Genomic DNA, 26,002 nt, shown 5'->3' with positions numbered 1-26,002 from the left:
ACATTAAACCAATAAATAGCGAGTTTTACTGACCTAATACTTGTTCAAGATGATAAACTATCTATTGACACATTTTCATAATTATTTTTTACTTCTCCGCAATAAGTTGGAAAAATAATCAACAATTTCAATAAAGTGGAGAATAAAAAAACAATTATAAAAATTATAATTATAATTATACTGTTCATAATTAAAATAATAATAATTATTATTGTTGTTATTAATATAATTACTATATTTTAATATTATACTGCCCTACAAAGGAACATTAATTATTACAGTGAAAAATTACCAAAATAGAAATCTACTTTACCGACTGGTGGTCAAACAGTTTTTTGGGAACAATAAAACAATAAAAATTACCGATATAGAAATCTACCTTACCGACTGATGGTAAAACAGTTTTTGGAAAATAACAATATAAAAAATTACCGACACAGAAATCTACCTTATCAACTGATGGTGAAACAGCTTTTTTTAAACGAAAAGGTAAAAAATTACCGACACAGGAATCTACTTTACCAACTAAAGGTAAAACAGGAATTTTGAAAAATGATAATATAAAAATTACCGATATAGAAATCTATCTTACCAACTGATGGTGAAAAAGTTTTTTAAAAATGAAAATATAAAAAATTACCGACACAGAAATTTTTTTTGAAAAATGAAAATGTAAATTTTACCGGCACAGAAATCTAGCTTACCGACTGATTGTAAATCAGTTTTTTTTGAACAATGACAATATAAAAAATTACCGACACAGAAATCTACCTTTTCGACTGATGGTGAAACAGTTTTTAAATGAAAAGGTAAAAAATTACCGATACAGAAATCTACCTTACCGACTGACGGTAAAACAGGGTTTATGAAAAATGAAAATATAAAAATTACCGACACAGAAATCTAGCTTACCGACTGATGGTAAAACAGGGGTTTTGAAAATTGAAAATATAAATAATTACCGACATAGAAATCTACCTTACCGACTGCAGGTAATTTTTTAAAGAAAAATTTTCAGGATTTTTTTACCATCAGTCGGTAAGGTAGATTTCTGTATCGGTAATTTTTATATTTTCATTTTTCAAAAACCCTGTTTTACGATCAGCCGGTAAGGTAAATTTCTTTGTCGATAATTTTTTATATTTTTATTTTTTTAATTTTTTTTATGCGATTCTTATAATTAATTAGAGAAGACATTAAAAAGAAAAAGAGAATAAAATTTACATAATTATATATTATGTTTTCTTAGAAATTTTCATTCTTGAATTCATATCATAACGATTGACAATAAAACGAATATAAAAAACGATTCCAACATATCAATGGAGTATCAATGATGATAATAATAATAAAATGTGAATACTGAGAAATCAGAGACAGAGAGAGAGAGAATCTAATTGTACGTTCCCATTATTTCACGTCGCGCAACTTTTTAACCCCTTTGTGATCTAGAAAACGACTATTAATGATATTAAGTGAACCGATTCATATATATACAATGACAGATGCATATTCATATGTGAGAGTAAATTGTATAGTATAATTAGGACAGTTCCTCGCGATATGTAAATGCAATTGTCGAATTCTAAGTAATTGCGTGTATACTATATAAGAAATAATTTTTAATCGGTTCAAGAGAATTTTCGTCAATTTATAGAAGCAGTACAATGTGTGTGATATTATAGGGAAAACAATTTTATTTAATCAATCAATTTGTATATTTACAATTGAACATGTAATAATTATTGTTTTATTAAAAAATTCCATGCAATTAAATTATTTTCATAAATATACAATATATAATTATTTTTCAATCGTTAGAAAATTTCATATATATATATAAAAATGTATCTTTTATTCAAACTAATAATGAAGTTCATAAATAATTTGATAAATATAACAAATTGATTATTATTATTATTATTATTATTATTATTATTAATTATATTTATTAATATTTTAAGGTGAGAACACATTAATTAATTTGAAATGAAAAAAAAATTTCGATTTTTATTATTATTGCTGTGATTATTATTAACATGATAAAATGACAATTTATAAGGATCGTAGAGGACATTTCATTTGAAAAACGACTAAGTATTAAGAATAATTCTAAACACCTGTCACTGTGCAAAAGCTTGTTTTAAATTGCAGCCCTAAGCAAACAATTTATCAATCTTCATACTAATTGGCCATCTCACTTGTATATATGTATTTTTTTTTTTAACTGACAAAAACAACAATCAACTTTGTGCAACGTAATAACGTAATTTTTCATATTTTGCTATTTGTCTTGTATAAATTTCTATAAAAAAAAAAGCAAAATATATAAAATGATTAATGAACACTATATAGGAATTAAATAAAATTAAATAGAAAAATTGATGATACACTAAAAAAAAAAAAAAATTTCATTCATTCAAATACTCGATTGCTTGACTATTATCAAATAAATATTTTCCTGAACCAAATAATTTTTATTTGAATTAAATAAATTGTATTAGAATCAATAATTTTTGTATTTGAAATAAATACCATTTAATTGATTCAAAAATAATAATTATTTGATACAAATAAATATTTATTTGATAATAGTCAAGTAATCGAGTATTTTAATCAAATAAATTTTTCTTTTCATTATTGATAATAAGTAAGAAAATATATTATGTGGAGTAAATAAAATTTATGGAAAAAAAATATAATTCTGTATTTCCTATATGTAGAAGTAAAATAAATTTTTTTTTGGCTAAATTTTTATGGAAAAAAAAGAGAAAGAGATATACAAATTGCTTGAGAAAAGTTGCAATAATTTAAATTCAATAGGGTATATATATAATAATATTTAGATCGCTTTCAGAGTGAAAAAAAAATTTTTTTTTCTTTTTGCTATTAAATATTCATTTTGTTGATTGTGATCAGTACTAATAAACTCTACCAGTTGTTCAGCCTTCTCATATAGTCAACTTTACAGATGGCTTCCTGCGTGAGTTTCTGTGAATACAAATTAATAATTCCAAGGGGAGGGAAAAAAAAATATACTTTTTACATATTATAAAGGATACCACACTTGAAAAACCACTTCTTTGCCGCATATATTGCTTTTCTTTTATAGAATCAATTATATATTCAAACATTTATTTTTCTTTTTAAAATATTTCGAATTTTTTTTTTTTAATAAATCAAATAATAAATTATAATTTAATTAAATTAAATATTAAAAAATTTTCTATAAAAAAAATTAACTAACATTTTTATGTAAAAATAAATTTTAATTAAACTATTTTTATATTTTATTTATTCTCATTTTGGAATAATTAAATAATAAAAAAAATAAAATAATAAAAATATTAATAAGAATAAAAATAATAATAATAGATAAAAATAGACTACTTTTATGTGAATGAGAAGATATGGAATCCAACTCAATGAATAAGCATGGGAAAATATATATTGTATACAAAAAGATAAAAAAAAAATGACTCACCTAATTATTTGTAATTAGGAGCTATATATGACATTGTGTTTTACATGGTAATATAATATAAGTTAAAACTAATATAACGCGAGAGGAATGCAATATAATACGATATCGTGGGTTCAGACTCTTTAGAGTTTTCTTACTTCGAAGAAAAATATATGATTCGTACGTGACTTCTTTCATTTACTACAATTTCCCATACAGACTTTTTTCTTATATATATATTTAATATAAAATTTAAAAAAATTAATTAAAAAAAGTAATTAAAAAAAATTTATTTTCTTCTTTCATTTGTTTTATAGAGCATTTTAACCAAAATAATTGAAAAATAACCTAAAATGAACAAGATATTTTCATAACATTGCAAAAAAAAAGGAAAAAAAAATGCCAAAAAATGTTGCTCAAAAATTCAATCTCAAGAGAAAATAGTAGATTACTATTGAAAGTTACTCGTGAAATATTTAGAAAAATACCTCAATATCGTTACTTTAGAAAATCGCCAATAATTGAAAATAAATCATTAAAAGTAGCAATTCTAGGTTGTAATGGAAGAACAGGTAATAAGATAAATTTAAAAAAAAAAAAAATGAATAAATAAAAATTTTAAATAATTGCACTAAATAAAATTTTATTTGTGCTAAATAAAATTTTTTATTTTTCAAAAATATTCTGAGCCAAAAAAAATTTTTATTTAATTCAATTAAATTTCATTTGTATTAAAATAAAAATATTTCTCTGAAACGTAAAAATATAAAAATATTATTGATCTCGCGAGAATTATTGATTATCAATTTATAATATATCTTTAGGAAGATGTTTGTCCTTATTTTTAAAGCAATCAACTTTAATTGATGAATTGGCACTTTATGATATTAAATCGATTCGCGGATTAGCAATGGAATTAAATTGCATTGACACCAACTCTAAAGTGAATTATTCTGAATCCGGTGAGTCTTCATTTAATGAAGTTTTAGAAAATGCAAAAATAGTAATGATCACTGCTGGTAATTCATCATATTATACAACAACACCACCAAACGATGAAATTCTTTATGAAAATGCTCTTATTATGGCAAAATTTATTCCAGAAATTATTAAATATTGTCCAGACGTAAGTGAAATATATTTTTCAAAAAAAAAAAATATTCATTTTTTATTTTTGGTAAAATTATTATTCCAAAGAAATGTCGTGTAAAAAAATTTTTTTTTTCATGACGAGGATAGTTACATATACAATAATAATAATTGTGAAAAATGATGATAAATGACCGTCAAACAAAATCCATTATATTATATGAGATTCATAGTTTCAAAATAGGAAAATAAATCATTGTAGTAGATTTAGATATACCTATATAGCTTGGATATTTTATCAGTGATAAATTATCAAGCAGATCCATGGAATGCAAAACAATTATCCGTTAAGTAAAATTGTCTTGCTATTTGGCCTTGAGAGTGCGGGTGTTAAAATAAAGTAGAATCAAAATTAATGAAAACGCATAAAGGAGACGAGGCCAACTGCATATATATGCATTGCAATTTCTTTGTGACATAAAATCATATCAAAGTATTTTCCAATTATCCATATTATTATTATTATTATTATTATTATTATTATTATTATTATTATTATTATACATTACAGTAATCATTCTACATGAATTTTTATTATTAAAATAATAATTGAAAAATTAATAAATAAAATAAATAATAAATAAATTAATCAATAATTGTAATTTTAATAAATAATATAATAAATAATAAAAAAAAGAAAAAACATTATTTAAAAACATTCAAAAATAGATAATCAAGTTTATGGAGCTGAATTTATAATTATTGTTTTTAAAAGTGTGTAATAATAAAAGTATAAATAATGGATTATATTAAATTCTTGCGACATATGTTTACTTATATAATAAACAATAAATATTTTTTTAATATAAAATTCTAATTATTAACGTCTCTAACTATCATCGTTAAATCTGAATTAGTTATTTAATTTTTGTTAAGAATTAGTAAAAAAATATTTTTTATTTACTAGTAAAATTTTTTTTCCAAATAAATAATTAGTTTGATTCAAATATAATCATTCACTTGATTATTATCATTATTTATTTGTATTAAATAATTATTGAGTCAATTAAATTGTATTTGTTTCAAATACATCAAATAGTTCAAATACAATTTATTTAGTTCTAATAAAAATTATTTAATTCAAATATAAATAATTTAATTAAATTAAAATTATTTAAACCAAATAAAAAATTATTTAATACAAATAAATATATTTATTTGATAATAGTAAAGTAACCAATTATTTGAACTAAATAAATTTTTTCTCAATGTGTCAAAATAATAATTATATAAATATTTTCATTTTAAGGCTTTAATAGCAATGACAACAAATCCAATTAATAGTTTAATACCAATGGCAGCGGAAATGTTAAAAATGGCCGGTATTACAAATTTAAATCGTCTATTTGGTGTGACAACTATTAATAATATTCGAGCAAATACATTGACAGCAGATATTCTTGGTGTCGATCCAGAATGTGTTTTTGTACCAATTATTGGTGGTAATTGTCCAAAAACATGTGTACCACTATTTTCAAATGCAAAACCATGCAATAGCTTTACTCACGTTAGTATTCAAATATATATATATATATATATATATATATATATATATATATATATATTATCACTACAATTTAATTTCATTAAATTATATATTTAATTACAAAAAAAGAAAATAAAAATTACTACATAAAATATTTCAATATCATTTTATATCTAGAGAACATAAAATACAGTTTTAATATACATTCCAGGAAGAAGTCGGTAAATTAATGTTTACCTTAAGAAATGCAGATCATGATTTTCAACAAAAATATCCCAATGTGGAAAATTCGTTACATTTAATGGAAGGTTATGCTGCTGCAAGATTTTGCATATCATTGTGTAAAGGTAATTTGAAAAATTATTGCCAATAATTAATAATTATTATAATTAATAATAATTATTTTAATTAATAATAATTATTTTAATTAATAATAATTATTATAATTAATAATAATAATTATTATAACTATATTAATTATTATTAGAAAAAAAAATTTTGATCTGGAATAAATTTTGTTTCCCATTAAAAATGAATGAAAAAAAATAAAATAAAAGATCTAAATTATGAATTTAATATAGCTTTACGAGATCAATCGGAGGTGGTGGAATGTGCCTATGTTCGATCCTGTGTTATTCCGGAAGTGACGTATTTCGCCTCGCCTTTGAGGCTAGGTCCATGCGGAATTCAGATGCATTTAGGTGTGCCACCTCTTTCAGATTCAGAATGCAAATTACTTCAAGTTGCAGTACCTGAACTGAGGGAAGCAATTAAAATTGGAGAGGTTAATTTACATTTTATTATCCCGCGCAATAAAATTAAGAAAATCTTGACAAAAATAATATTCCCTATTTTTTTTTCTCAACATTTTTTTTTTTTATTTTCAAAATTTATTTTTATCATTAAATATATTACTTATTTTTATCATCAGAAAGCACACGTTTAAGCTCTTAGATTTTTTTTTTATGCAGACACTAGCTCTTGGAACTGATGTTGTTTCATCTGAGATTTGCCCACCAGACCCTGAACCTTGTACCGAGCAAGTTTATTCTTCAGAAGCTAGTAAATCTTCACCACCATCGTGTAACGAATAAAAAGGAGTAAATAAATTTATTATTTTTATTTTCATTGTTTTCTTCAATATAAAAAGAAAAAAACGAATAAAAATTTATTTAATTCAAATAATCGATTAATTTATCAAAAAATTTAATTTTAATTAAATTAAATTAAATTAAATTTTTAATTAAATTTTAATTAAATAGTATACACTGAAAAAAAGGGTTTGGTATTGACAACCAAACGTTTGGTTGGTATTTAAGCAACCAAAATTTTTTTTGTTGAATCAACAAAATTTTGGTTGTCCCAATGAAAATTTTAGTAAGAACAAAAAAAATTCTTTTTTTCTAATTTTGGTTGAGACAATTAAAATTTTGGTTGCTTAAATACCAACCAAACGTTTGGTTGTTAATACCAAACCTTTTTTTCAGTGTATTTGAAACAATTTCTGTATTGGAAGCAAATACAATTTAATTGACTCAATAATTATTATTTAATTTAAATAAATTAATCGATTATTTTAATTAAATAATTTTGTTTTCAGTAAATTAAATATTATAAATATATTATAATTATATATATATTCCAGGCTGCTTTATATATCTTTTGTCTTGAGACGTATATACATATACGATGGCTAATTGAGTTTTAAAGCCTCGGGCAATTTCTTTTGTGATAAAAGATATTTCGAATCCGTATCTTGAATTCGTTTCTCGTTTAGAATGAACTTTGACTTCGGTACCATAAAGGTACCAAGGACGAGAAGTTGCGCTTTTTTTTTTCATAAAAAGTTGGCTTTCCCTTTGTTTCACATGTCCTCGGCTTTTTCTCGCCGCAACCGGAAGTTCAGGGCCTTTTATTCGCATTTTATATATACATATATATATATATGCGCGCGTCCGTAAAACTTCTTCTGTGTCGCGACCGTGATCTTTCTTTCTCTTGGTGGATCCAATAAAAATAATCTCAGTTGTCCTCTGCCAAAAAAAAAAAAAAAAAAAATAATAATCTTTCTCTACGTGACTTGTTTCAAACTTGTCACAGACAAAATCAGATGAAAATTTTTGTCAAAAAAAAAAGAAAATGTTAATAATATTTTTTTTCTTTTTTTTGGGGGATAGAAAAAAACGTGGAATAATAATAAAATTTTAAAAAATGATAGGAAATATGTCATAGAGAAGATATTCTTATGAATTTATATGGTTAAATAAATATTCTTCCTGAGGTGGTTGATAATTGGATCGCAGTTGGAATATATATATAAATATACTATAATAAATGAAAGCAATTGAAATCGGATTGCAATATAGTCAAATTGGTTATAAACACCCTGAAGTCATATCACAAATGCCTAACGATGTTACAGTTACATCAAGATTGCCGCACACTATTTTTTTTTTTTTTTTTGTAGAAAACATTCCTCTGCTAAACCAAAATCTTCACCTACAACATGTTACTTTTAATAACAACAAAAATAATCATTTCCACTGCAAAATTAAAATTAACCGTTAATTCATATAATTTTTATTATTACAAAACTGTTTTTAATTTTATCTTAATTTACACTATTTTTCAATATTATTTATTACATATTAATATAAACAAAAAAAAATAATAATAAATAAAAATAATATTAATATAAACAAAAAAAAATAATAATAAATAAATATTTATTTATAATAATAATAATAATAATAATTATAATTATAATATAATAATTATAATTTATTTATATATAATTTATTTGTATACATGCAAAAAAAATTCTTCACCTGGAACAGCGATAAGTTTCTCTGGAACAGCGATATATTTTTCTAGAATAGCGAAAAATTTTCCTGTTTTAGTGAAACATATCGCTGATCTAGGTGAAGATTTTTTTACGATAATCTATTAATATAAAATTATTTATATATTTGAATTAGCAAAATATAGTTTATTTAATTTAAATAAAAATAAAAATTATTTCGTTAATATTTTTTTGTTAATCGTGATTATTTGAATAAAATAATTTTTTTGCTTTTTACTGATAACAATATTATTAAAAATTAATATTTTTAAGAATTATATATAGCTTTTTAGAATATATTTCTTATTTATAAAATAATAATATATTGTTTGCAAATTTGAAACATTTATTTTCTCTAAAAAAATTATTTATTGTATAGAATATGGATATATAGAAATGAAAAAGTAGTTATCGCCTGTAAGGTGCTGCCACTGCGTAGTGTCCTTGCGAAACTCAAGTCGCGGAGAAACAAGTAAAGATACATGATTATACCATGAAATCATATCGTTTTTATAATTTCTATTTTTTACGATTTTTAATTTTTAAAAAATTACTGTTCATTTTTTTAGTTACTTATTTTTTTTATTTATTTTATTTATTATTATTTTCTTTTTTTTATATTCTAATTATTTTATTTATTTATTTTATTATTTCAATCATACAGGTAAATCCTGTATTCATTTATTTTTTAATAAAAAAAATAACTTTTTACACACAGAGAAATGTTTTATTTGAACCAAATATAATATATTTGAGTTAAATAAACGTATATAATTGTATCAGAGCCTACTTAGACCATATTTATTTGGCGTAAATAAAATATTTTATTTAAATTCAATAAAAATTTATTTAAATCAAATAAATATTTTTTTAAATAAATTTTTTGTTAAAAATCTGTTTTACCATCAGTCGGTAAAGTAGATTTCTGTGTCGGTAATTTTTTATATTTTTATTTTTTTAATAATTTTTTACGTCTTGTTAATTTTTTAACTATCTATGTATTAATTATTATAATAATTAATTATTTAAATTTTTAATAAAAAAAATAACTTTTTACACCCATCAGAGAAATGTTTTACTTGAACCAAATATAATATATTCGAGTTAAATAAACGTATATAATTGTCTCAGAGCCTACTTAGACCATATTTATTTGACGTAAATAAAATATTTTATTTATATCCAATAAAAATTTATTTAAATGAAATATTTTTTTTTAATAAATTTTTTTGTTAAAAATCCCAATAAACGATTTTTGACGAGCGAATAATTAAAAAAAATTCTATAATTTTCATTTCATTATATATCTTCACTGAAAGATTAAAAAGTTTTAACTGCTTCTATAGAGGAGAGCGAATCCTTTTATTTTTTTTTTTTTGCGGCCTGCTCATATCCGCAAAGTTGAAACGCGATGCACACGGGGAAAAGCAATAAAACATGATATTATCAAATCATCAAAAATTTTCTATGGCGCCTGCAATACTTAGAGATTCCGTCAGTTTATAAGACGAAGCGTTGGCGCCAGAATCCTTAAGGGCACGAGTGCAATTCATGATGTGTCTTGAGGGTCTCGACTTGTTTACAGCCAAGCAATGAACAGAGAGAGAGAAAAGTTAACGAGATTTCGTGCCCGATTATATAGGCGCGAAATGTGATCTTTGCAATTTAACGAATCGTGATTAGTCATATATCTCTGATTTCCAATCGATTTCAGAGTATGGAAAGTTGAGCTTAATTTCCTGTTTTTTTTTTTTTTTTAACATAGCGCGATTTAGGAGAAAGAAATATTAAGATTTACGAGTAAGAAAATTGCAAATGACATATTTTATCATCTTATTATTATTGATCCGACTAAACGATTTTAATTGTAGATAATAATAATATAGTGAATAATGATAAAACGTCATTTGATATCATTTTCCCAGCATCAGCCCTCTAGAAAATGTTCAATAAATTATTCTCTAAATTCGAGAGTATATATATATAAATAAATAAATAAAATGATAGTTAAAATTAAAAAAAAAATTCTAGAATGAAAAATTACTGACTGTGTTACCTTATTGTAATAAAGTTGGTTATTATGAAATGAACTGTTCAATTTGACTTTATCTTTACATAACAAAGACAAGATCAACATTGTGAATTCTGAATGTAATAATGCCATGTAAGTGCCCTTTTTATATACATCAGATGCGGCCCTGACACTTGAACATAAAGAGAGGAGGAAGAGAAGAAAAATAAAAACGTGCAAGCTGTACAGAGATGGGGCTTCCTGCTGTGATATATCTCTAATAATAGTTTCTACTATCTTTATCATATCTGGTCACTCAAGTATGTGCACGAGTAATCCCACCTTAAGAATGCAAAAAAAAAAAAAAAAAAAAAATTATTATTCTTCCCTTGAGAGGAAATTTTCTATTTTTATACTCAAAACAAGAGTATCGCTATTGTCCTCTTTATAAAAAATAAAAATTCTTCTGTCTTTCTATTCAAAGAATAATATTCTCAAAAATAATCGCATTCTTTTTAAACGAAAACTAGAACAGGAAAATTTTTTTTTAATAAAAAAGAAAATTGATTTTATTAAAATTGGCCACTTTCCCAAAAAGAAAAGGTAGAAAATTATTATACCTTCATCATAGTCTATATTTACGTATCGCAGTGTGTTCCGGGATGATGAACTTAGCGGGGCAAAGCCAAGAACAAAAATAACTTACATAGCAACAAAACGGCGCGGCCCCTTACCTCAACTCGTTCAAGTTCAAGGATGCCTTGAAGGAGCCAAGGTTCAACCAGCACAACATTTTTTTTTTTTTTTATTAGAATTTTTCCAGTCATGATAAATTTTTATATCAATTTTTATTTATTTTTTCTCTATAATATTATATAAAATATAAATAATTGTAATAATTTTTTGCATTAATATTAATAATTACAATAATTAATAATTAAAATAATTGATAATTACAACAATTAATAATTGAAATTATTAATTATTACAATAATTAATATATAGATAGTTAAAAAATTAACAAGACGGTAAAAAATTATTAAAAAATAAAAATATAAAAAAATACCGACCTAGAAATCCACCTTACCGGCTGATGGTAAAACAGGTTTTTTGAAAAATTAAAATATAAAAATTACAGACACAAATCTTTATTACCGACTGATAGTAAATAGGTTTTTGAAAAATTAAAATATAGAAAATGACCAATACAGAAATCTACCTTACCGACTTAGGTAATTTTTTTAAAAGAATTTTTACCATCAGTCGGTAAAGTAGATTTCTTTGTCGGTAATTTGCTATATTTTCATTTTAAAAAACTGTTTTACCATCAGTCGGTAAGGTAGATTTCTGTGTCGGTAATTTTTTTATATTTTTAATTTTTGATTTTATAATATAGATAGATATAATATAGAAAATTACAGATATAAAAATCTACCTTACCGACTGACGGTAAAAAATTCTTATATTTTTCTCGAAAAATTTACCATTGGCCGGTAAGGTAGATTTCTGCGTCGGTAAAGTTTTTATATTTTCATTTTTAAAAAACTGTTTTACCATCAGTCGGTAAGGTAGATTTCTATATCGTTAATTTTAATATTTTTATTTTTTAAAATATTTCTTATCAGTCGGTAAGTTGGATTTCTACGTTGATAATTTTTTTATGTTTCATTTTAAATATTTATTTCCTAAACAAATTCTTCTAAAATGAATTTTAGAGTTTTTCTACGAAATAAAATGATTTTTTTCTCCCTTTAGTAAATTTGTGTATTTTTCCAAAGAAACAAATTTTTTTTTTTTTGCTTTATTGACATAATAAAAATTCTTAAGACTTTTGTGAAGGGTGGTACACATAATATTAGAGTGTAATGTTCTCTCAACGCTTAAAGCAGCTGTAAATTCTCCCTGTGCTCCTGCGCGCGTGAACAAGACACACGACGATTGGCCAAGGCATATACACACAAGATACATCTGACACCTGCCGGGGTTACTTTTAGGATTTGACGCGTAAATTTATCTTGGGGTTTCTCTTAAGAATTTTTACTTTTTTTTTCATCTCGAATGCTTTCTATATAAACTTGAAATTATTCATTCGTGAATTTTCATTTAAAGTGGATATCAAAATTTTTTTTTTAAGATTAGCAGAAATATATTTTTGCAATAAAATTATTTATTTTTAACTTTAAATTTTGATGTATATTTTTTATTGCAAATTTTTGTCGATTCAATTACAAACTCATAAATTGTAATTTACTGTAATTTTCTCTCTCTACTAAAAATATAATTCATTTAGAACGAGATTGAATGTTCAATTTTGTAAAAAATGAAAAAAATATATATATAAATATTATCAACAGTAGCAATTCTTTCACAGAGGACAATAACGTAACTTGAATAGTACCTCATGATTGTGAATTATGAATTTTAGTAGTAGCGTCCATTGTGTCATAAAATATATTTTTTTCTTTTTCCATTTTGTTGATTTTAACACAAAAAAGTAAAATCAGGAGCAAATTCATACTTTAAGAACAAAAATAGTTTATAATAAAAAATTTTTTTTTCTCAAGACGAACTTGCAGTTTGTATAATATATAGTAAATCATTAAGAACAATACAATGTTGTGTTGCACTTTTGGCGAACTTTGTATAATTTTCTTTTTTTATCTTATTCCCCAAAGAGTTCATAGGCGAAAGGTTGTGCTATAAAACACAAAACAAAGTAAAAGGCGCGAATCAGATGCAATCTCTTCCTCATTGCTCGAGAACTACATATATACATATAGGTATATATGGCTACAGTTAGCTGCACTCTTGGAGTTCAAGGTTACGACTTATGCACAATATGCGAAGTTAAACATCCGAGAATAAAAATTAAATTTCTATACTCTCATCTCTAAAAACCGAAATTGATTTTATCGATTAAATTTGGGTCACTAGTAACGGTTACCTATAGCAATTATTACCATAGCACCGGTTACTACATCAACCGTTAGCATAGCAACGTTACTACGTTAATTAAAATTAATTTAGCCGCCATTAATAATGCGACAGATTAATTTTTTTGAAAAATCCAAAATTTAGAAAAAGAAGAAATTGTAAAAATTGCGCTAAGCTCGCACTCATATTTGGTAAGGAGGACCGTTACTGTCTCGTCGAGTTTTAAAAAGAATATAGCGTCCGGTTATTTAGCATAAAGTCACATTGTTCCCGAGTATGCGAATTACATGGAACACACCCACGACCTGTTCATTCTTTCGCTCCACATGAAACAAGGGGAGAATGCTGATATAATGGCGAGAGTGGGACTATGGGTTGACTTGACGAATGATTATTGTAAAATGATTTTCCTTTCTATCAAGGCTCCGGTTACATAAAAGTTACACCCAAGTAACTGTCCTGACAATATATATGTTCCTATAAACACACCATTGTTACCTATATATATATATATATATATATATATATATATATGTAACTGGTCTCCATATGCACTTGATCAAACGTTTCAAACATAAACAGAATAATTTCACTATATACATGTGAGACGCTCCACAAAAGAAGAGAACTTGCATCAGAAAAAATTTTAGGTTATGTTTAGTGATAATTTTTACCTTGGTAAAGTTTCTTTTTAATTGAGCAAAAATAGAATTAGATTTTATTTAATTTTTTTTTGATGTTATATAGATTTTTACGAATCCGCGATCTAATTTCGCGAAATCCGTCACCTAGTTTCGCGGAATCCGCGATCTAATTTGGCGAATCCGTGATCTAATTATGCGAAATCCCTGATTTAATTTCGCGTATACTGTGATCTAATTACGCGGCATAATTTCGCGAAATCCGCGGTCTACTTCGCGAATACAGTGACCTAATTTGGCAAATTCCGCGATCTAGTTTCGCGACTTAATTTCGCTAAATCTGTGACCTTGTTTCGCGAATTCTGCGATCTAATTTGGCGAATCCGTGATCTGATTTCGCGAAATCCGTGATTTAATTTCACGTATACCGTGATCTAATTACGCGGCTTACTTTCGCTAAATCTGTGACCTTGTTTCGCGAATTCTGCGATCTAATTTGGCGAATCCGTGATCTGACTTCGAGAAATCCGTGATTTAATTTCGCGTATATCGTGATTTAATTTCGCGTATACCGTGATCTAATTACGCGGCTTAATTTCGCAAATAGGGTAACCTCATTTGACAAATTCCGCGATCTAGTTTCGCGACTTAATTGCGCTAAATCCGTGATATTGTTTCGCGAATTCCGCGATCTAATTTGGCGAATCCATGATATGATTTCGCGTATTACGTGATTTAATTTCCCGTATACCGTGATCTACTTACGCGGCTTAATTTCGCCAACTCTGCAGTCTACTTTCGCGGATACAGTGACCTAATTTGGCAAAATTTCGCGATCTAGTTTCGCTAAATCCGTGACCTTGTTTCGCGAATACCGCGATCTAATTTGGCGAATCCGTGATCTGATTTCGCGAAATCTGTTATTTAATTCCGCGTAAATCGTAATCTAATTACGTGGCTTAATTTCGCAAAATCCGTGGTCTAGTTTCGCGGCTTAATTTCGCGAACTCTGCGGTCGATTTTTGCGAATACTGTGACCTAATTTGGCAAATTCCGCGATCTAATTTGGCGAATCCGTGATCTAATTTCGCGAATTCGACAATCTAGTTTTGAGAATTCCGCGAATCCGTGATCTAACTTCGTAAATTCCGCGACCTAGTTTCGCGTCCTCATTTTACAAATTCCGCGAGCTTATTTAGCGGATTCGTGTTTACTTTTAAATGAATTAATTTAAAAAAAAATTTTTATTCCTTTTTTTCCTTGTATCACTTGTTTTTATTTATTTTTACCTCGCGGTTTGCTTACTTATTAAATTTTTCTAAATAAAATCAACTTTTCTGTATAACAAATATAAAAACAAAAAGGAAAAATATGCTTCTTGGTAGATTATAATTTAACGTGATGTTTTCTTATCAAGAACCGTAATTTTGACCATAAGATGCGTGCAAGACTGGTGTTAAATGTACAAGATATCTGCTGCTGGCTTTATTCTTTTCAATCGTCTCTTTTTTTTTTTTTTTTTTTTTGTTTCTTTTTTGTTTTTCTCTCTTTTCGTCCAGAGAGGAACTGTTTAATCAAAATGCATCGAGAAAGTAGCTTGGTCACGGCATTCGTGGTTACAAACCGTTTTCATAGGCCTCACTATAGATTTACGAGTGGAAAAACGTTTCGAGGGGGGAATACGAGAAAAACGCACGCGGCACAAATCCAGAGCGCGCGGTCAGCCGCTGGAAGAGTAAATTGAAGACGAGTCGAAGATAAATCTCAACTCGATTTCACGCCGCGAACACGCCCAAATGGATGGCAAAAGAGAGAGAGAGAGAGAGAGAGAGAGAGAGAGAGAGAGAAAAGAACCAAAATACGCTTCAAGGCAGAGGTGATTCTATGAAGTCTTACTACATATAGATAAATGAAAATTTTCTTATATATAAGAAGGGAAACCATTAAATATGGAAATAATGCGCGAGAAATAAAATTGGTCCCAATATTGGACAATGGAAATAAACAAGTTTCATGAGGAAAATTATTGCTCTCTCTCTCTCTCAAGTCAAGGTCGTGGAGTAAATTGATCCTTTCGTCAGAGATTTTCATTCTATGTGTGTACATATATGTATACATAACGTTTAAGGTTTAAACTATCAATCTCTTCATATCCGCTCTTTTAAAATGTGATTCTATTTTGCGCTCATCATCATCTTTTTTGCCGATGGCTTCTCTCTTTTGAAAATGCAACCACCTGTTATATACTTTGTCCACCTTGAGCTATACACAGTGTATAATATAAGACAGTCACCATATACAATATAATTATAGTAATAAATATTCAGTTATAAATAACTTTTAAATATTTATAATAGCCGTAATTTTATAATGAAACGCTTTTATAATAAGGGCTTATATAAACTCTCATTTATTTAAATTCTTTTTTTTCTTCTATTTAACCCTCATTTATTTAAACTTCCTTTTTATTAAAAAAAAAAAAATAAAAAACAGAATAGAAATCAAGAAATAAATTTTAATAATACTAATTAAAATTGTAAATTTGAATTATGATTTTTCCTCACGCTTTATATATATATATATTGTCATCGAAGAATTAAAAAGACTTTCTTCATTTCGTTTCTTTCACTTTGTGCAACAATAACAAAGTCTTCATTGGCTCCTTTATTTTTTTTTAACAAAGGTATATGTAATCAGAATCGTGACTACTGTATGTTCGCACGATAGAAGTCGTATAGAAGCTTTGTTCGTTAATAGATATATGAATGCGAGACTTAGCTCTCGTGATTAAATATATTGACTCCGATCATAAATTCATGAACGATCATCTTTTTTTCCAAAGATTCAATATATGGTAAATTATGACAGAAAATTCAAAGGAAATTTAAATTGAATTTTTTTTTAGAAAATTTTAAGAACAAAAAAATAAATTTTGAATCAACTATATTATAATAATTATAACTATATTAACTAATAACTACACTGAAGAAACAATTAAATTCATTCAAATAATCGGTTACTTGACTATTATCAAATAATTATTATTTAATAAATAATTTTGAAATTTTTTTAAATAAATCTTTTTTTTTTTTTTTTAAAGACACACTAAAATATTTCGAACAGAAAATCTATGATAAATTTTGCAATAATATTGAAACGCATATATGCTCTGTAAATCATTGAATCCCACTCACGCGCGCATATATATATTTATATAAAGTATATTAGTGACTTTAGCAAGAAATAAATAATTCATAAAATCAATTTTACTTTTAATGAAGCCATTTATTTTGATAATATTCAAAATCGTGATTGAAATCTGGAATTTATATATACGGAATTAAATACGTGATTGCCTCTTTAGTTCATACTATATACTGAATTCGTGAATATTAGAATTGCAAATCAGAAAAAGTTCGCCTGTCAGCAAATCGTAGTAGGATTAATATTTGATTTAATTTTGCCAACTATTTTATAATATTCAATAGAAAATGAAATTTTATAATTTTTTTTTTTTTTGATTGCTAATAAAAAAAAAAAATTAGCAAATAATAATAATAATAATTGGAAAAATATTTGTAAATAAAAAATAAATTAATAATTTATTTCCAAAGGGTTAAATAATAAATGCAACTTATGTTGATGCTTCAAAAGATTAAAACGGGAATCATATAAAATATATGAAAAGTCCCATAATCCACACGTCGAGTGAATCAACGATGAATTTTGTCAGCTATTAATCATTTTAGAAGCAGGTGTTTGAAGATTATGTGGAAGTAATTAAAAAAAAAATAAATTATTAAGTAAATGATTCAAGGACAGTGATGATAATGATGATGATATATCCAGAAATTCTATAAACTTCGTTTAAAGAATATTAAATACTTTTATCTGGGGAAAATTATACTATTAATTAATATTATTATTATTTAAAATTATATAATATAATAACTATAATAATTATAAAATTAATATATTAATAAATTTAAAAATAATAATAATAATAACAATAATAATAAACTTGAAAATTTAAAAAACACTTCAAATTTTTCCATTTCTTTTTTATCACACGGAAAAAAATCTTTATCTGGAACAGGTATATATGTTTCTCTAGAATAACGAAAATTTTCGTTGTTTTAGAGAAAATATCGCTGTTTTGGTAAAACTTATCCCGATTCCAGATTGAAAAACTTTTTCCGCGCAGAAAATATTTTTTGAGGCATTATTTTTGAAAACTAATGAAATATTATTGTTTACAAATGATTCTATAAACGTTTCGGAAATAAATGAGAAAAAAAAATCAGTTTCCTTGTCACGATTTTGTATAGACTTCTTATTTTCTTTCCTTTCGCAATCTTTTGCTGATGCACGTTTGCAAATAAAAAAAAAAAAAAAAAAATTAATGGTCAAGAAAATACAGGGATGAAACTTGAAGATATTGCCTATAATGATATTTATACGAATTATTATATTTATACACTCAGACAAATGGTATATTTGTCTCCGAGCCTACTAACTCTTTTATTTGTTGCAAATATATTTTATTTCATTTAAATAAAAAATTTATTTAAGCCAAAGAAAATATACGTTTATTTAACTCAAATATATTTTATTTGGTTCAAATAAATCATTTCTCTGGGTGATATTATAAAATTAATATAAAAATTAATCGCATAAAATTAATTATCACATATATACTTTTGATGAGTGGCAAAAAAAAAAAATTTGTTATAATTGTCTATTTTGATCAATTAAAAATAAATGCCGTACAATTATAAATAAAATATAGTAAATCATTTATACAGAAAAAATGATGCTTGCGATAGAGAAAAAGATTTCTTTTGGAGATTATTTTATATGTTACGTATAGATAAACGTAAAAAGAGACCACACGTGTTATTTGTGCCCTTTGCACTTTTAGAAGCCCGCAAATATATGGCGCGCATAATTGTAGCGAAAGTTTTGCGCAAACAGATCGAAAAGATTTGCTATCACCTTTTGCGCTGAATGATTAACGTGAAATTTTGTAATCAACCACAAACGATGGATTTTTTTTTTTTTCGAGAAAAAAATTTGAATTAGAAGAAATTAAAAATTTTTTTTAATAAAAATGATTGTTGTGAAATTCTAGCTTCTTTTTGCAGGAAAATAAGATTTACCATATAATTGGTTTTTAATAATAAATATAATTTTATGTTTTTAAGTAAGAATTGCTTTTTGTTATAACGAAACAGCAGTATTAAAACGTTGATTTTAAATACTATTTTTTTTTTTTCAGTGATTAGTAATTTGTTGCTGAGGACATATAATATGAAAAAGACGACCTTGCAAAAAAAAAAAAAAAAAAGGATTTGCTCTCTCCTTTTTTATATCGCTGCGGTATAGTTGATCTTTAATGAAAATGAATAGTTTAGCTTACGCAAGATCGTGAGTCGTTGATCGTGCTTCATTCCTTTCTATATAATATAAACCTTGTGTAAACTTTACGATTTCGTGCAATGGAACCAAAACTTCTAATATTATACATTGAACTAACACATATAAATAAATATATAATAATATTTTGTCGTGACTCGTTATGTGAAACAAAGTTCATGAATGCGTTGTTTGTCGGAAATAATAACCTGTATATTTTCAGAGTCACTGTGGAGATCGTCATATATATGGGTCAATCGCTTTTGATAATATTATATAGTCAATTTATACTTTTTGATATATCTAAATAACACAATGAAAAATGAATTATCGAGAAATTATAAAAGACTAGATTATATCAGATGTGATATAAATTTTATGGGGCATAATATATATAAACTATATTTTAATATGTCTCAACAATAATATTTTTTTTTTTTTTTTGCAATATCAGATTAATTCGAAAAAAATTTTTCTATCTACATTTATGATTCACGGATAAATTTTATAATTTATTTTTTGTCACGTGTTGCGAACTTTTATATTTAAAAAAATATATATGAAAAATAAATATATAATAAAATAGTGAAAAAAATAATTTTATAAAAAATATATCCAGTTTAAATTATGCTTACTTTAAAAAAAATTTCTTTTTGCAAAAAAAAAAAATTTAATTTACTTTTTCAAAAATAAATATATAGTAAAAATATTTCCATCTAATATATATGTATATGATTTTATTCGAGTGTATAAAGGAATTATTGCTATAATTATGTACGTGATGCTATTACCTGGATATAAACGTTAAAACAACTATTATATATGATATAATAGTTATTTTATGATGATATAATACAGATATTGTATAATATAGAAAATTTTTTTTTTTTTCATTAAACTTTTTTCTTATCAATGTAGGTGGTTTTATTTATGCTATAAACTAGTTCGAAGACATACGATTTTACTATACATATATACCGACCATGCGTTATTTTACGAGGATTAATTCCACCTTTAGAATTCTAAACTCCTGAACTAACCTGATCGTCACCTTCCGCTTCCGTATATAACAAACGCAATAAATTATTTTTACAACGGTACATCAGTGTAACAGAAAATGTAATTTTACTCATTTAATATGATTTTAAAACTGACACTATAAAATTTTACAAAAAAAAATTTATCCTCTCTATATAGCGAAATAATTTTCTAAGTATATAAAGATAAACATAAAATTTGTATAAAATTAATTTTTGCAAAGTTTTAATTACAATTTATTAAATGTAAAATTATTTTATAAAATAATTTAAATAAAAAATTTAAATAAAATTATTTTACACTATAAAATTTGTATTTAAATAATTAACTAAGAAATAGTATTTTTAATGGAATATTTTATAGAGGTTATAAATAGAAAATCGAGTGTCTGTCGATTGTTTGTTTTTTTTTTTTTTTTTTTTTTGTAAATTGAATTTGCAGTGAAAAAGTATTATTTTGAAATTGAAATGCCAAAATGAAAAATTGTCAAAATTCAAGTGGAATTAGATAATAAGATTTTAGAATAATGGACGATTCAGAAAATAATAAAATGAATTCTGAAATACAAATTAATAAACCATGTGTTGAGATGCTACAAACGGAGGTTCGTAAATTAAATCTAACTATATAATTGCAAATTAATTATACCCAATTATTATTATTATTATTATAACCTTCCAAGTTTTAATGCATACATTATTCATAATAAAAATTAGTTTATTACGTTATTTTTTTACAACTCAAAATCTATATTTCAAAAAAAGTCATATAGGTTACAAATGTTAGTTATTATTGAGAAAAAAAAATCATAATTCATCATAAAGAAATAAAAATTATAATTTCAAAAAACAATTTTTTAACCCAATTTTTCTCATAATAAATGTGTTTGCAAAACTATGGCTTTTAAATAATTATAAATTTTATTATTGATAGTTAATGATGACTACGGTACTTATAATTTATGTAATTTACAAATCTTGTCGAAAAAGGAATGGCCTTAACACTAATTTTAATAACGTAATTTAAAGTGTCATAAAATTTTACTATTTTCTATATTTGCAGTAATACTTTTATTTTTAAATAATAATTATGTATTAAAATTTTTAAAAAATTATTTTCTTTTATAATTTAAATAAAATAGAATAAATAATTGTGAATTTAAAATTATTTTAGGCACTGAATTGTTTGAATAAATTTCCAAATAAAGTTATAGAATTAAACACTATTATTGAGAGTTACACACCATCGACTGTTAAATCTGGAACTTCCGGTGGAAGTACAACTCAATTATCAACAGCAGGTTCAGTATCATCGACATTTGGAAATTATAATTCTACCACAAGACCAGAAATTGATGGTAAAATTTTACAATAAAAATTTTTTTATTTTTTTTTAATTAAAAAAAATAATTAATTTAATTTAATAATTACTTCTTCAGTAACGAGTTATTATTCACTTTCAACATACGATCAAAGACACACGCGGCGAGGAATTCATAAAAGAAAAATTTATCGTTTAAAACGTTTTGAAGGATCAATGCTTCGACGAAGACCCGGACCTTTAGGGCAATTACTTGCATTTCTTGCTGCTAAACTTTCATTATGCACAAAACAATTAGTTTTTGCTCCATCCTACTATGTTATTGATAAAATAATGTCCACACTTTTTCAACAGTAAGTTTGTTAATTAAATTATACAAAATTTAATTAATTTCCCAAAAAAAAAAAAAAAAAAAAAAATTGTTTATAATAATTGAAAAATAAAAATCAGACGAGAATTAAGAAGTGTACAATGTGGACCATCAGCAAATTGGAATAGTTCATTAACAACTTATATTACAACACACAAGGAGGATAATTCAGTTATTGGAAATCTTATAAGTGTCATGAGACCGGCAGCTGTGCAACTAATTGCAGATACAACTGTGGTGAGAAATTAAATGTCAAATATATTAAATAAGTATGTATTATAAATTCGCATTGTAAAAAAATTCAATTAAAAAATTTTTTTTTTCCCCCTTATCAAATTATATACAGTTAAAACGTTGGCTTCAAGCAATGTCAATAATGTCACCGACTCCGGAATTATCACGTGATTTAATTCAAATAACTCGTTGTACAGAAACAATCGATTGTTGGGGTTATGAATTATTTTTTCATCTCAAATGCCTTCAAGTGACACGAATGAGAAACATTGAAAGAGTAAGTTTTATATTCGATTTAGGAAATTTAATTATTTTTTAAAATTAAAATTTAAAATTAAAATTTAAAATTTAAATTCAAAAATTAAAAACAAAAGTATTACAAACTTATAATTTTTATAAATAACACAAAAATTTTTATTTTAATATAATAATTTCTTTTAATATAATTTTTGAATATTTAAAATTTTTTTGCTATTTAAATAACAATAAGAGAATAAATACAATAATTTAAATAATTTATATTCTGTATTAATATTTTTTTTTATATATAATTTTTTACTTAATTATTTTTATTAATTTTTTTTTTATTGGCAATTATTATAATTTTGATATTAGATTATCAATGAAGATCAGACAACAAATGAAGAAATAACGCATATAAATTTATGGCATCGTTTAATTCAACTTCGTGATAATTATATTATTTTATATGAATCGCTTCACGATGATAAAAAATTTCCGGATTCAAAACCACCCGTCGAGAATCAAGAAAATTTGCACACTTGATATTAAAATTTACACGTCCCTTTTTATTAATTGGCGAGAATGTCATTTTTTTAAAATTGTAAATTTATGTTATTAATAAACGTATTTGTATTTTATAATTTTGTATTATTTAAAAAAAAAGTAGTGAAAAATAACTAAAATTTAGTAGAAACAATTAAGATGAATTTTTCATTTAGCACAACTAGAGAAACAAAATTTATATGAAGCAAATAAAAATATATTTGCCTCAGAAAAAAAATTGACACATTCTGTCTGACTAAAATTTATATCTACTACTGGTGCAAAAGAATAAGACATCGGCCTAAATAAAAATTACCAAAAAAATTAGTAGAAATTTTTACTAATTTAAATTAGCGAATGAATTCAAATTTAGAGAGTAATGATAATTTTGTTATTTGAAATATAATAATAAAAATAATTATTATATTATAATAATTTTAATCATTTTATGCAATCGTTATGTAAATTAAATTCAATTATTTTCTATATTATTATAATGTATAATTTGTTTATAAATATGAATTATTATTCAGAATAAAATGATTTATTTGTTTTCATCATTCATGTCACAGTGAAACTAACAATATATATCCATCTGTCGCTCAAAACTCGACACTTCATTGTTGCTGTAACATTTATAGAAGTCAAAAGGCTTTTAAGGAAGGGAATGGAAATGCCAGTTTTGCTATGGACTTATTACGAAAGTACGCGACCATCTGTATAGTCTGCGGTTCGCCACCGCTACCTACTTCTCTTTATGAACCGAGATTTAATAACAGTAAAGCGGCACCAAACGACAACTGTCATATATATTTAAACAGTTCCGAGATGTATTCAACAATTTTTTTTTCTTCAAATTTTACACTCTTTTAAAATTTTTCAGCTATTTAACTGTATAGGAGAAAAATCATCAGAATTTTTCTAAATTTAAAAAAAAAATTGAGATTAATTTCAAATCAGACATCAAGAAATTTTTTAAAAAAGATTTGATGAATTAAATTTTTTTTTTAGAATTTTAACATATTTCCTTAAAATGAGAAAATTAAAAAAAAACCATGAATAGATAAGAAGCGCACTATGAGAGTAATAAATCAAAAAGATGATAATGTTATAGGGTGCAGAGTAATTGACCTTCGTAAATTGATCATTATTTATGGTCTCCACGTGTCTTTTATATATATGTGTATATAGTAGAAGGAAGAAACTGTACAAGGTCGAAATGGCATTAATAATAGTGACTTCTTATATATATATATAATTCTACTGTGTAGATATATATGTATATACAGTAACAAGAGCTCTCTTCCATATAATGGCATAATGCAGTTCTCTGATCTCTTGTGTAGGAGATATGGAGAGACAATGCGATGGGAAAGTCTAGGATATTCCATGACGAAGTCATTGCCCACACACGATGAAAGGATTCTAGGCTTCCTCCAACATTCAATATATGAGAACCTAGAAACTCACCGATGAGAATTATATATATACATTACTAAAAGCGTCATTTTCTCGAATAATCTCATTGATTTACTTCTTCATTCTAAATTTTTACATTTAAAAGCGTTATTTATTCTTTTTCAAAATACGAGATAATCGCTCCCCAATACCACCGAAGTCATTAAAAAAAAGTAGCGAACAGAAAATGTATGGCGCACTTTTTGATTGGTCCAGCGGATGCTGAGCTACACTCACTAAAACTGGGGAAAAATTTTCGAAAAAAAAAATTTGCCAGATTATGACTCGGGAATAATGCCAAAAAATTGAGCAAAAAGTCTCGAACAAAAAATGTATGGCGCACTTTTTGATTGGTCCAGCGGATGCTGAGCTACAGTAGAAAACAAAATTTGGAAAAAATTTCGAAAAATTAAATTTGCGACATAATTGATCGGGAATACCGCCAAAGTCTTAACCCGGGAGTCTCGAACAAAAAATGTATAGCGCACTTTTGGATTGGTCCAGCGGAGGCTGAGCTACACTGAAAAACAAGTTTGAAAAATTTTCAAAAAATTAAATTTTCGATATAATCGTTCGGGAATACTGCCAATATCTTTAGAAAAAAGTAGTGAACAAAAAATGTATGGCGCACTTATTGATTGGTCCAGAGGATGCTAAGACACACTCAGATAAATTTTTTTAAAAATTTCAAAAAAATAATTTTGCGAGATACTTGGTCGAGAATACCGCCAAAGTCTTAACCCGGGAGTCTCGAACAAAAAATGTATGGCGCACTTTTCGATTGGTCCAGCGGATGCTGAGCTACACTCAGATAAATTTTTTAAAAAATTTCAAAAAAATAATTTTGCGAGATAA

At 25.2% G+C, this 26,002-nt stretch overlaps 2 protein-coding genes across 2 annotated transcripts; both read left to right on the top strand.

Annotated features, from left to right (window-relative positions):
• Positions 1–286: 286 nt before the first annotated feature.
• On the top strand, positions 287–7,220 carry LOC127283281 (malate dehydrogenase, mitochondrial-like). The gene is made up of 7 exons (XM_051308019.1): positions 287–489; positions 3,781–4,035; positions 4,288–4,589; positions 5,862–6,119; positions 6,310–6,445; positions 6,680–6,882; positions 7,070–7,220. Exons 2-7 carry the CDS (start codon positions 3,873–3,875, stop codon positions 7,190–7,192), a joined length of 1,185 nt encoding a protein of 394 aa, XP_051163976.1. The 5' UTR covers positions 287–489; positions 3,781–3,872; the 3' UTR covers positions 7,193–7,220.
• Positions 7,221–21,400: 14,180 nt separating this feature from the next.
• LOC127283242 (uncharacterized) lies at positions 21,401–23,787 on the top strand. The gene is made up of 6 exons (XM_051307972.1): positions 21,401–21,583; positions 22,153–22,336; positions 22,418–22,652; positions 22,750–22,906; positions 23,016–23,180; positions 23,519–23,787. Exons 1-6 carry the CDS (start codon positions 21,506–21,508, stop codon positions 23,687–23,689), a joined length of 990 nt encoding a protein of 329 aa, XP_051163929.1. The 5' UTR covers positions 21,401–21,505; the 3' UTR covers positions 23,690–23,787.
• Positions 23,788–26,002: the final 2,215 nt, after the last annotated feature.

This window comes from Leptopilina boulardi, unplaced genomic scaffold (assembly GCF_019393585.1).
Source record: "Leptopilina boulardi isolate dan_hultmark-lab unplaced genomic scaffold, ZJU_Lbou_2.1 LbouV2_31, whole genome shotgun sequence".
Classification (NCBI taxonomy): domain Eukaryota; kingdom Metazoa; phylum Arthropoda; class Insecta; order Hymenoptera; family Figitidae; genus Leptopilina; species Leptopilina boulardi.
Note: the sequence above shows the minus strand (reverse complement) of the source record. Positions and strands in the feature narration are given on the sequence as shown.